Source organism: Nicrophorus vespilloides, unplaced genomic scaffold, assembly GCF_001412225.1.
Source record: "Nicrophorus vespilloides isolate i.1.1-1 unplaced genomic scaffold, Nicve_v1.0, whole genome shotgun sequence".
Lineage (NCBI taxonomy): Eukaryota > Metazoa > Arthropoda > Insecta > Coleoptera > Silphidae > Nicrophorus > Nicrophorus vespilloides.
The window spans coordinates 198,702-210,233 of record NW_017095778.1 but is presented as its reverse complement, the minus strand read 5'-3'; the positions used below and the strand labels follow the sequence as shown (position 1 = coordinate 210,233).

The window sequence follows — 11,532 nt, the reverse complement described above, 5'->3', positions numbered from 1 at the left end:
TTTATTTATTCATTGCATATTTTCATAACAATTAATTTAATGTGTATTTAAACTACTAATTAAACTAATTATATTATACTATTTTAGAAGAATATATTATTTTAGAAGAAGTAATGTATTTGTAAAATTATTTTTCTCTGATTTTCAGTTAAGTGTTCTTTGTTTCATGCCTACCCAGAATCCACCTTCGGGCTGCACTCTTAAAGTACCCATACATAGTTTTATTGGAGCGGATGTTTTCTCGGTGACGACCAAATCGAATTTGTGCAGCAAATAGACAAACAAGACTTTAATCTCTAGCAAAGCGAATCGCGATGCTAAAAAAAGAAACGTTTTGTACTTAAAGTCTGATTTAGTAAAATTAACCAATTACCAATGCACGCTCTTGGACCGACGCCAAAAGGCATGTAAGTGTAAGGAATGATATGTTTCCTGTTTTCATCGGAAAATCTCTCAGGATCAAATTTATCGGGTTCAGGAAAATACCTTTCGTCTCTATGGAATCCAATTATCGGAATCGTAATGTTATCACCTATTTTTAAAGTGTAACTCCTGCCATTTCCTTGCAAATTATATTCTTTGGTGCACTCACGGTCTATTATAGGAGACGGAGGCCACTTCCTCAAAGTTTCTGAAAAATAAAATAATCAAATTGTTTAAACCATAAGAATTATTAGTATTTTATAAATACCTGAAACAACCATATCCAAATATTTCATGCCTAAAACATTCTCATAAGTGGGTTTCCTATTGGATTTTGCCATAACATCATCGATCTCTTCTTGCAGCTTTTCCTGAACATCAACATTGATAGCTAATTCATTGGCCATGAAGCTTAAAATGATGGAAGAAGTTTCGAAACCGCCGAAGAAAAATATAAAAGCCTGAGCCGCAATATCAACATCAGTGATTCCTTTCTGCGAGGTTTCCCGTATTTCAGTACGAGATTCTTCAACCGCAGCAAATCCTTGATCCGGTTGATCCTCTTGCTGATCTTGCTTCAACTTCCCTTTTCTAACCTCCATCAAGAGATCAAGCATATCCGGTCTAACAACTCCATTACTTATCCTATACTCCATGGTTTCTCGAATTATATCGAAGAAAAATGAAGTCGACGATCGTTCAAAAATGCGCCAACCGAAAATCTTGAACATTTTCGGAAACGAACTGAATAAAAGGAACTTGAACAGCGTCAGACCTTCAAAGTACGTCACGTTTTTACCCATCATATAAAAATCGTTCTCACGATCTTTAATGGAATCGCATTGAACTCCAAAAGCACACGTTGCGATAACATCATTAGTGAACCTCGTGAAAAGATCTTTCACGTCAGTTTCGACAATTCCGGTTTCACCGAAATTCTCAGTAAATTTCTGAGCGCATTCAGAGATTAATACGAACATTCCTTTCATTTTACTTCCCGTGAAAGCCGGACTTAAAGTTGCCCTCATTTGTTTCCATTCGTCGCCGGTCAACTGGATCAGATTTTTGAAGAAAAGCGCATCCAAGTCCGATTTTGGTTGATGTCTGTGATCCATGAAATAATCGAAATCCTTAACGCAGATTTTCTTAATAAGTTCCACATCCCTGACCAGTAAAGAACGTTGATTGAAGTTAAAAATTCCGTTGAAACTAAGAGATACAAAAGTTTGTAAATATTGCAAAATATTGTGCAATATGTTTACCTTTCATTGGGATATTCATTGTAAAATTCGACGAAGTTATCTAAGAAACTGATTTTATTTAACATCCATTTCCAAGCGTTTCCAAATATCGGAACCGGATCTTTGCTGCACAAAACATTCCTTTCCTTCCAATACGACAATGGTTTAACTGTGAATTGATATACTAAGAATATCAATAGTAGCAATAATGCAAGCAACAAACATATTAATGAATACATTTCGCGAAGAGAAAATATTAAAAGTAAACACTTTATTTATTTTATATTTTCTATCTAAATGTATTTAATTGACTAGATACAGCACTTCAGATAACACAAATATGATGTTATTATTGATCAGTTTCATCATATTTTATTGTATACAACCATCAATACAAAATTACCAACTTGTTATTTCTTAAAATTCATTTCTCATTTATTATATAGTAAAAATTTAACAGCATAAAGTGTTATTTGATACAGACAAATGTTTTCTTTTTGTATTTTTTTGTAAAAGTTCAGAATTATAAAAAAAAAAACATCTTATTTTAAAGTTTTTTTTTGTACAACTTTGCATTATATTAGTTTATAGTTGTCGCTCTTTTATTCCAACCCAGAATCCGCCTTCAGGTAACATCCTCAACGTCTTCTTGCATAATTTTAAAGAAGTTGACGTTTTCTTGGTAACGACCAGATCAAACTTGTAAAGTAAATAAACGAACAAGATTTGAATTTCAAGCAAAGCAAAACGAGATCCTAAAAACTATTAAATTTTAAAAAGGAAAATCAACAAAATATACCGATGCACGCTCGTGGTCCAACTCCAAATGGTAGATAACTGTAAGCTCTAATATTCCTTCTGTTTTCATCTGAAAACCTCTCAGGATCAAATGTATCCGGTTCTGGGAAATAGTTCTCATCTCTATGTAATCCAACTATGGGAATGGTAATGTTGTCTCCTTTTTGTAAAGTGTATTTGCCAGCCGTTCCTTGCATCTTGTATTCTTTGGTGCATTCACGATCCGTTACAAGAGCTGCAGGCCATTTCCTAAGAGTTTCTTTAAACATAAATCTGTTATAAATTTAAAACTTGATTTGGTGAATAGTATTACCTGACACAATCATATCTAAATACTTCATTTTTGTTACCGCTTCGTGGGTTTTCCATCGCAAATCGCCATCACGTCATCAATCTCTTCTTGTAATTTAACTCGAACATCCATATTAATAGCTAACTCATTAGCCATGAAACTCAAGATAACAGAAGTGGTTTCGAAATCGGCAAAGAAAAATATGAAAGCTTGAGCGGCAATATCTTCATCAGTAATTTCACTCTGACCAATTGAACCAATTGAATTCTGTATTATCTTCATACTTCAGCTTCCCTTTTCTAGCCTCCATCAAAAGATGAATCATGTCTGGTCTTATGACATCATTATTTCCTCTGTACTCCAAAGTATCTTTAATTAAATCCAAGAAGAACGAGGTAGTTGACTGGGGAAATACTTCGAATCCAAGTTTAGGAAACGAACTGAAAATAAAGAACTTCATCAATCAAAGCCCTCAAAGTTGGTAGCATCTTTTCCTTTCACATAAAACTCGTTTTTTTCATCTTTAATAGAATCGCACTTGATGCCAAAAGCACACGTGGCAATTACATCGTTTGCGAATCTCGTGAAAACATCTTTAACGTCAATCTCGAGGATTCCGCTGTGCACAAAGTTATCGGTAAACTGATTTGCGCAATCCGCAATCAGAACAAAAATTGCTTTAATCTTGCTTCCGGTAAAAGCCGGACTCAATGTCGCTCTCATATGTTTCCATTCATCTCCGCTCAATTGAAGCAAATTTTTGGAAAACAGCGGATTGATTTGAGAAAAACTTGATTGGTGGCGATGATCCAAGAAATGATCAAAATCTTTAACGGTTATAAGTTTAATCAACTCCAAATCTCTCATTGGGAAAGAAGTCTGATTGAATATATTTATTGCGTTAAAACTAGAAATCATTATCAATAAATTATATTTTTTAAATAATGAAATAAATAAAACTTTCGTTGGGAAATTCCTTGTAGAGTTCGACGAAGTTATTCAAAAAGCTGACCTTCCTGAAAATCGTTCTCCAAACATTTCCAAATACCGGAATCGAATTCTTGCTGAATCTAATATTCCTTTTTCGGTATTTATATATTATAAATATCGATAAAATTAAAAAACTTAAAATTACTTCGAGCATTTTTCGAATGCAACGGAGATTATTTAACCGCATTGCTGGCAGTTTAGAGTTTCAAATGTTTTATTCATATATAAAGTGGTTTACATGTTTGAATTTTGCATAGTATTCATACTGCTTAAGCCTAAGCTCTTTCAGCATGCAGTTTAAGGGTTATATTTGAGGGTATTAAAAAAAAAATAATAATAACATTGTAGGATAGAAGCACATTCTAGAGTAAAAACACAACATTCTTGAAATCAGGAAGTGTTTAGAATATGAATAGAAATTTTAGAGAACACATTTAGACAAGTACACATTTAGAAAACATTAAGATTACACATTTTATAGACACTAAGAAATATAAATAAGAAAGAAAATGGAATATGGAATATCACAGAAAGAATGGGCTAATGTTTTCAGTAAGATCATTGAAAATGGGAACATCAGATTCAAGATTCTGCACTAGTTTAGCTATTCCCCATTTTAATTTTTGGTTTTAGCCTGAGATAGCTACTGGGAGGAAGTTTGAATAGAGAAAGTATGTGATGATTGTGTATTTGAATTCTGAGAGCTAGTTTTCCTTGGAGTGTATTTATGAAGTCTGTAATGCTGGGGAAGGGAACAAGGTCGTAGAGTTGAGCAGAGGAATATTTGTAGTGTAACTTTAGAATTTTTCGTATTATTTTCCTTTCAAATATTGCTGGCAGTATTTTCCTACTATCGCATATGTGTGTCATATTAAAACAAAATTTAATAATTAATTTATTATTTATCAATTCGTTTAAAATATTACATTATATGAAAATGACAAAAAATTTTGAATTTAAAAAAAAAACTATATATATTAAACTTGGACCTGATCGTTTGACTTAATTTTATTCCGGTGTTGAAGCCCCAAACTAAAAGTCTTTTTATTGGTAATATATTCATCACTGATATTACATGGGACTGGCAAAAATTCGAATTTAGATAGCAAATAAACGAAGAGGATTTTGATTTGGATGAAAGCAAGAGATGATCCTTAAATAAAATAATTTAATTTAAATATGAAATAAATGTAGTGAATCTATCTTCGCAAACTTACCTAAACGATTTTTAAGTCCTAGACCGAATGGATGGAACGTATCAGGTTTAATACCATCCTTTTTATCTTCGAGGAATCTCTCCGGGTCGAACTCTGTGGGATTCGGGAAATGCTTTGGATCTCTATGTAATCCTACAATGGGTATGACGATGTGCTCTCCTTTCCAGAAAACGCTATTGTCTAGAATCATATTTTTAGTGCAGACAGTGGTAGCAGCAGGTACGACAGGCCATTTCCTTAGAGTCTCCGAAACGACCATATGAAGATATTCCATCATCATGATTTCCTCGCATCCCGGCGCACCGTCGCTCTGCAACATCACCGTTTCGATCTCATCGTAAAGGAATTGCTGCACCCTGGGATTCATAGCCAGCTCGTAAGCCATAAAGGACATCAAATTTGTACAAATTTCGAAGCTGTTCATGTAGAGATTGAGTACGTGTCGAGCCAAGTCTATTTTCGTTCCTGATTCTACAAAAAGAAAAATTGTTTATTTAATAAGATTTTGATTTTTTATTTTTAATCGCACCTTTTTGGGAATCGATCAAAAAATGTATATAATTATTATCCATTTTTTTCTCGTATTTCCGAGCCTCGACGAACTTTCTGACCGATTCCAAGACCATATCATTTTTCTTTGTTAGTCCAAGAAATTTGTAGAGCCGAGGGAAAGTCTTCGAGAAAAAGTACCTGAGGCAACCAATATCTTCGTATCGTGGCATCTCCGATACGAGCAGGAAATATGGAGTGAATACGTAATTGAACGAGTTGAAACGTCTTCCCATGATCGAGTAGATGAGCACGTCGCTAGTAAAATTCGAAAACAATTGTTTTGTGTCCAAATCTGTACTGCCGCAATCTTCCAAATACTCCAACACGTGTGTAACGCACTTTTTGATATGAGGAAAATGCGCAGGAAGGTGTCTAAGAAAAAACGAGTGATTCGATGATTGCACGCCTTTCGCATTAAGATCGGATGGGTGGAATAGCTCTTCATAGTAATCGGATTGGGTTTGCACGATTTTTGAGATTAGCGCTGCATCTCTTACGAGAATCGTGGGTTGCAGGATGTTGTAAAAACAGTTGATTTTAGTCTTCGGAAATTCTTTGTAGATCTGGATGATATCATTCATTGGCACATTCTTGAATGTTTTCAATCTTTGGTTGCCCAATAGGAACTTCAGGTATTTACTCCATTTATGGGTATATCTTCGAGATGTAAATTTACGTAAGAAGATGTAACATACAACTGAATGCAAACAAATAAACAAGAAAATAAACAAAGAGTTAACAATATTCATGATTGCGATCGAACAGTTTTAAAATTTATAAAGAACTAATAAAATTACATTCAAATAAAACTATACATTAAACGCACTGAAACACGAATGACTTCGATTTATCACAAACATATTTTTATCGTATTTCAAAAGAAGGAAAAAATATAGTTTTTATTATTGAATTTCTATTTGACTAAATTCTGATTATAAAAATAACATATACGTTCAATTTCTTCTTTGCAGTCCAATCCAATGACCACCATCCATAACATTGTTTAAAATCTTTGTGGATAACTTAATGACATCTTGAGTTTTATCGACTTTTACTAACTTGAAGGTTTTCAGTAAATTGACCAGCATGATTTTCATTTCCATTATCGCAAATCTGCTTCCAATGCAAGCTCTTGGTCCGAATCCAAAAGCAAGCAGAGTACCAGCAACTATTTTATCCTTATTTTCTTCACTGAATCGCTCGGGATCAAATCTTTCAGGATCTGGGAAATATTTGGGATCTCGATTAATCGCTGTAATCGGCAACCAAATAGGCGTTCCCTTTTCAATGATTATATCCTTCTCGCCTGGCAATTTAGCAGGAATTTTGTAATCCTTAATGCAGACCCTATCGCCACCTACGGTAGCAGGCCATTTACGCAAACTTTCCATCACGACCATATCCAAGTACTTCAATGATTGAATCATCTCGTAATCGATTTTCTGATCATTCCGCTCTAAACCATCGACAATTTCCGTAAAGACCTTATCCTGCACATCCTGATTTAAGGCCAATTCGTAAGCACTAAAGGTCAACTGCGTTGAGATGGAACTGAAAGCAGCAAAGAAGAAAATCAAAACCTGCCCCACGATATCCTCGTTCTCGATGGCAGTTTTCGGAGGTTTGCCTCCTTCGCCTTGCAGAGTTCCCGTTTTCGCCTGCATAAGAAGATGGATCATATCCGGTCTTTCTATGCCCTGATCCTCTCTGATTTTTATAGTTTCCATAACAATATTTTTAAAGAAATCGCCTACATCTGGGTGGAACAAGGTGATTCCTAATTTCTGCAGAAATTCAAAAAGCAAATAATTATGAGCACAAAAAACACATACCGACTACTCATACATGAAACAAACTTGGAAACAAAGCAGTTCCAAATATCTTGTAACTTGGTAACACGCTGACCCGATTTCCCATCTCCATAAAGATATTGGTCCTTTCTTCGATAGTGTTGCATGAGACTCCAAAGGCGCAAGTTGCAATAACGTCGTTTGCAAATCGTGAAAACTCCTCTTTTAATTCGATGCTCACTACGGTTTCGTTTATCTTTAGGAAATAGTATATGAACTTTTCAGCGCATTCCGACATCAAAGTGAACATGCACTTTAATTTACTGGAAGTAAATACAGGACTCAGAGTGGACCTCATATCCTGCCATGCCTTCCCTTTGAAAAAAAAAACAACTTCTTACGGCCACATTCAAATTCTCTAGTACTATTTACCATTCAGAGCAAACAAATTGCGACCCCAAAGAGGATCCTTTCTGGGGGCAAAAGCATGGTGATCCATGAAATGGTCAAAATCCTTCACAATCATTTGCTTCATCAATTCCGGATCCTTGATCAACAACGTAGGCAATATAGCTTGGTATAATCCTTCATATCTGATGAATTCATACGAAAATTATGCAACAAACATATTTTTTTACAAAATTCGACTATTTTCTACCCGACACGAAATATGTATAGTGTGCAAGTATAGCGTAATGAGTATAAAAATAATTTTCTTTTTATGAAAGACATGAATTTAGTAAATACCTTGAGTTCGGATGATTATTGTATATTCGATTCAATAATGTCTGGAAATTCTCTTTCTTGAGTATCACGTTAATTACATTTCCAAAAAGGAAAGATGGATTAATTTAAGGCACATTTCGATCCCTCCAATAATTCTGCTTCTTCTTCACGAAAATGATGAACAAAGTTATAATGAGCACAAGAAAACTTAACACAATCATAATTCAGCATCAATATGTTGTTTTCATCTGACGCTGTTCAATTTATAGCGACGATTTAATTCTTATCAAAAACGACCTTTGCATAAAACAAAATATATAAACAATAAATAAAAATAATGTTTATTGCAACAGTCGTACAAAAAAAAAATAAATAAAAAGAATATAAATATATATAATTACAAAAAAAGTCAACTGATACATAGAGATATTGAAGAATATAAACAATAATTACTCAATATGAAATAAATCTAATGATTCAATCATCGCAAACTCACCTAAACGAGTTTTAAGTCCTAGGCTAAAAGGATGGAACGTGTAAGGTTTAATTTCATCTTCTTTGTCTTCATTGAATCTCTTCAGGTCGAATTATGTGTAATAAAATGGGTAGACTATGTGCTCTCATTTCCAGTAAATGCACGAGTCTAGAATCATGTTTTTGTTGCATCAGCAATACATCTCTTGCGAGAATTTTGGGTTGCAGGATATAGTAAAACAGTATTTTTTTTTCTCCGGAAATTCTTTGTAGATCTGGATGAAATCGTATCTCAATAAAAGAAAAAAAATACATTTTTATTTTTATTATTGAATTTTTATTTGACTAAATACTGTATAAATAAAATATACACTCAATTTCTCCTTTGCAGTCCAATCCAATGGCCACCATCCATAACATTGTTTAAACTCTTCGAGGACAACTTAATGACATCTTGAGTTTTATCGACTTTTACTAACTTGAAGGTTTTCAGTAAATTGACCAGCATGATTTTCATTTCCATTATCGCAAATCTGCTTCCAATGCAAGCTCTTGGTCCAAATCCAAAGGCAAGCAGAGTACCAGCAACTATTTTATCCTTGTTGGCTTCACTGAATCGCTCGGGATCAAATCTATCAGGATCTGGGAAATATTTGGGATCTCGATTGATCGCTGAAATTGGCAACCAAATCGGCGTTCCCTTTTCGATGATTATATCCTTCTCGCCTGGCAATTTAGCAGGAATTTTGTAATCTTTAACACAAAGCCTATCGCCACCCCCGGTCGCAGGCCATTTCCTCAAACTTTCCATCATGACCATATCCAAGTACTTCAACGATTGAATCATCTCGTAATCGATTTTCTGATCATTCCGCTCCAAACCATCGACGATTTCCGCAAAGACCTTATCCTGCACATCCTGATTTAAGGCTAATTCGTAAGCGCTAAAAGTCATCTGCGTGGAGATGGAATCGAAACCAGCCAAGAAGAAAATCAAAACCTGCCCCACGATATCCTCGTTCTTGATTGCAGTTTTCGGAGGTTTATCTCCATCACCATCCAGGATTCCCGCTTTCGCCTGCATAAGCAGATGGATCATATCTGGTCTTTCTATGCGCTGTTCCTCCCTAACTTTTATAGTTTCCATAACGATATTTTTAAAGAAATCGCCCACTTCCGGATCGAACAAGGTAATTCCTAATTTCTGCAGAAATTCAAAAATCAATTCATTCTCACCACAAAAAACACAAACCGAATATTCTTACATGAAACAAACCAGGAAACAAAGCAGTTCCAAAGAACTTGAAGCTTGGTAACACGCTGACCCGTTTTCCCATCTCCATAAAGATGTTAGTCCTTTCTTCGATAGTGTTGCAGGAGACACCAAAGGCGCAGGTTGCAATCACGTCATTTGCAAATCGCGAAAACTCCTCTTTTAGTTCGATGCTCACCACTGTTTTGTTCATCTTCAGGAAATAGTCAATAAACTTTTCGGCGCATTCCGACATTAAAGGGAACATGCACTTTAATTTACTCGAAGTAAAAGCAGGACTCAGAGTGGACCTCATATCCTGCCATGCCTTTCCTTTGAAAAAAAAAATACAATTTGTTACGGCCACATTCGAATCCTCTAGTTCAATTTACCATTCAAAGCAACCAAATTGCGACCCCAAAGCGGATCCCTTCTGGGCACGAAGAGATGGTGATCCATGAAGTGGTCGAAATCCTTAACAATCATTTGCTTCAACAATTCCGGATCCTTGATCAACAATGTAGGTAATATAGCTTGGTATACTCCTTCATATCTGAAAAAATCATACGAAAGTTATGCAACAAACATATTTTTTTATGACTACTCCCTTTGCTATACGAAATATACATAGAGGTATAGTGTATTGAATATATTTTTAGGAATAACCAGAATTAGGTAAATACCTTGAATTTGGATGATTATTGTACATTCGATTCAGTAATGTCTGGAAATTCTCTTTCTTGAGCATCACGTTAATTAAATTTCCAAAAAGGAAAGCTGGATTCATTTGAGGCACATTACGATCTCTCCAATAATTCTGCTTCTTCTTCACGAAAATGATGAACAAAGTTATAACGAGCAAAAGTAAACTTAACACGATCATAATTCAGCATTAATATGCTGTTTTCATTTAACGCTGTTCAATTTATAGATGCGATATCATTCTTATCAAGAATGACCTTTGCATAAAAAAATTATAAAACAAAACTAAATATAATCAATAACAATTTACTATCAATTTACTCAACCATTAATGCTTTTTTTTTATGTAATAATAACTTGCAAATAATTTTGTTATATTTTTTATTGTTTTCATTTCTTAAAGAAATATATCTTTTATTTGTATTTATTACAACAAACCCCAGAACAATACATAATAATAATACATCTCCATATAATATTTATTTTCTTTTAAACGCAAACAACTTTTGGTCAGTTATTGTTAATTTTCACATTTATAATATAATATCTTCTTTTAATGACAGCAAATATCAACGTTTCCTTTTGTTTTACACTCACACATTTACGAATATTACCAATTATTTTTATATTTTTTTGTTTTCTTTGGCACAAAAAACACATCGACATCCCTATTACCATTACGTTTACCATAAATATACGTACGAGACAAGAAAGTTTAAGAACAGATTGTTGTTGTTGTTTTTTTTCTCAGTTTCAAATCTAGCAAAGCATCTATAATCGTTAAACGCTAATTTCCATATATTAGCCCTTTAGAATCCTTAAGATTATATATTTGTTTGTTTCAATTTTTTTCTAATAGTTATATCACAATATGTTACAACATCGAGTTTTTGCAATCATAAATTTACTTATTCATATTTTGTTTTTACTTTCATTTCAAACTTACATCTTTACAAAAATATGTGTTTTTTTTTAGTAATTGAGTTATCGTTTGTTTCTTTCTTTTTTTTTTGAACACTGAGATGTCTCCAAGAGCAAAAATTTTGAAAAAAAAAAATATAAACATTTAGCAAAA

The 11,532-nt window shown here is 33.8% G+C and overlaps 4 protein-coding genes and 2 pseudogenes across 4 annotated transcripts in view; 1 reads left to right on the top strand and 5 right to left on the bottom strand.

The window, feature by feature from the left end:
* Positions 1 to 11,532, top strand: part of LOC108563284 (DNA-directed RNA polymerase III subunit RPC5) — a 37,527-nt gene that overhangs the window by 18,686 nt on the left and 7,309 nt on the right. The window lies entirely within an intron of this gene.
* Positions 145 to 1,882, bottom strand: LOC108563185 (cytochrome P450 9e2-like). The gene is made up of 4 exons (XM_017921795.1): positions 1,686 to 1,882; positions 692 to 1,632; positions 374 to 631; positions 145 to 317 (listed from the first exon to the last, which is right to left on the bottom strand). The coding sequence occupies exons 1-4, from the start codon at positions 1,748 to 1,750 to the stop codon at positions 145 to 147; spliced, it is 1,437 nt and encodes a 478-aa protein (XP_017777284.1). The 5' UTR covers positions 1,751 to 1,882.
* On the bottom strand, positions 2,250 to 3,621 carry LOC108563177 (annotated as a pseudogene).
* On the bottom strand, positions 4,689 to 6,280 carry LOC108563298 (cytochrome P450 9e2-like). Its single transcript, XM_017921933.1, has 3 exons — positions 5,491 to 6,280; positions 4,962 to 5,432; positions 4,689 to 4,897 (listed from the first exon to the last, which is right to left on the bottom strand). The coding sequence occupies exons 1-3, from the start codon at positions 6,260 to 6,262 to the stop codon at positions 4,722 to 4,724; spliced, it is 1,419 nt and encodes a 472-aa protein (XP_017777422.1). The 5' UTR covers positions 6,263 to 6,280; the 3' UTR covers positions 4,689 to 4,721.
* Positions 6,439 to 8,320, bottom strand: LOC108563275 (annotated as a pseudogene).
* Positions 8,840 to 10,737, bottom strand: LOC108563263 (cytochrome P450 9e2-like). The gene is made up of 4 exons (XM_017921892.1): positions 10,439 to 10,737; positions 10,148 to 10,308; positions 9,769 to 10,088; positions 8,840 to 9,707 (listed from the first exon to the last, which is right to left on the bottom strand). The coding sequence occupies exons 1-4, from the start codon at positions 10,636 to 10,638 to the stop codon at positions 8,877 to 8,879; spliced, it is 1,512 nt and encodes a 503-aa protein (XP_017777381.1). The 5' UTR covers positions 10,639 to 10,737; the 3' UTR covers positions 8,840 to 8,876.

What these genes read in the sequence shown, in the direction of transcription:
- LOC108563185 (XM_017921795.1), bottom strand. Translation starts at nt 1,750, where the DNA reads ATGTTAAATAAAATCAGTTTCTTAGATAACTTCGTCGAATTTTACAAT. An exon ending in AATGAATATCCCAATGAAAG is followed by an intron (nt 1,633 to 1,685) that starts GTAAACATATTG and finishes TGTATCTCTTAG; the next exon opens with TTTCAACGGAATTTTTAACT. An exon ending in TTTGGATATGGTTGTTTCAG is followed by an intron (nt 632 to 691) that starts GTATTTATAAAA and finishes TTTATTTTTCAG; the next exon opens with AAACTTTGAGGAAGTGGCCT.
- LOC108563298 (XM_017921933.1), bottom strand. Translation starts at nt 6,262, where the DNA reads ATGAATATTGTTAACTCTTTGTTTATTTTCTTGTTTATTTGTTTGCAT. An exon ending in TTTGATCGATTCCCAAAAAG is followed by an intron (nt 5,433 to 5,490) that starts GTGCGATTAAAA and finishes TTCTTTTTGTAG; the next exon opens with AATCAGGAACGAAAATAGAC. An exon ending in AGGACTTAAAAATCGTTTAG is followed by an intron (nt 4,898 to 4,961) that starts GTAAGTTTGCGA and finishes ATTTTATTTAAG; the next exon opens with GATCATCTCTTGCTTTCATC.
- LOC108563263 (XM_017921892.1), bottom strand. Translation starts at nt 10,638, where the DNA reads ATGATCGTGTTAAGTTTACTTTTGCTCGTTATAACTTTGTTCATCATT. An exon ending in AATAATCATCCAAATTCAAG is followed by an intron (nt 10,309 to 10,438) that starts GTATTTACCTAA and finishes TGATTTTTTCAG; the next exon opens with ATATGAAGGAGTATACCAAG. An exon ending in TGTTTCCTGGTTTGTTTCAT is followed by an intron (nt 9,708 to 9,768) that starts GTAAGAATATTC and finishes GAATTTCTGCAG; the next exon opens with AAATTAGGAATTACCTTGTT.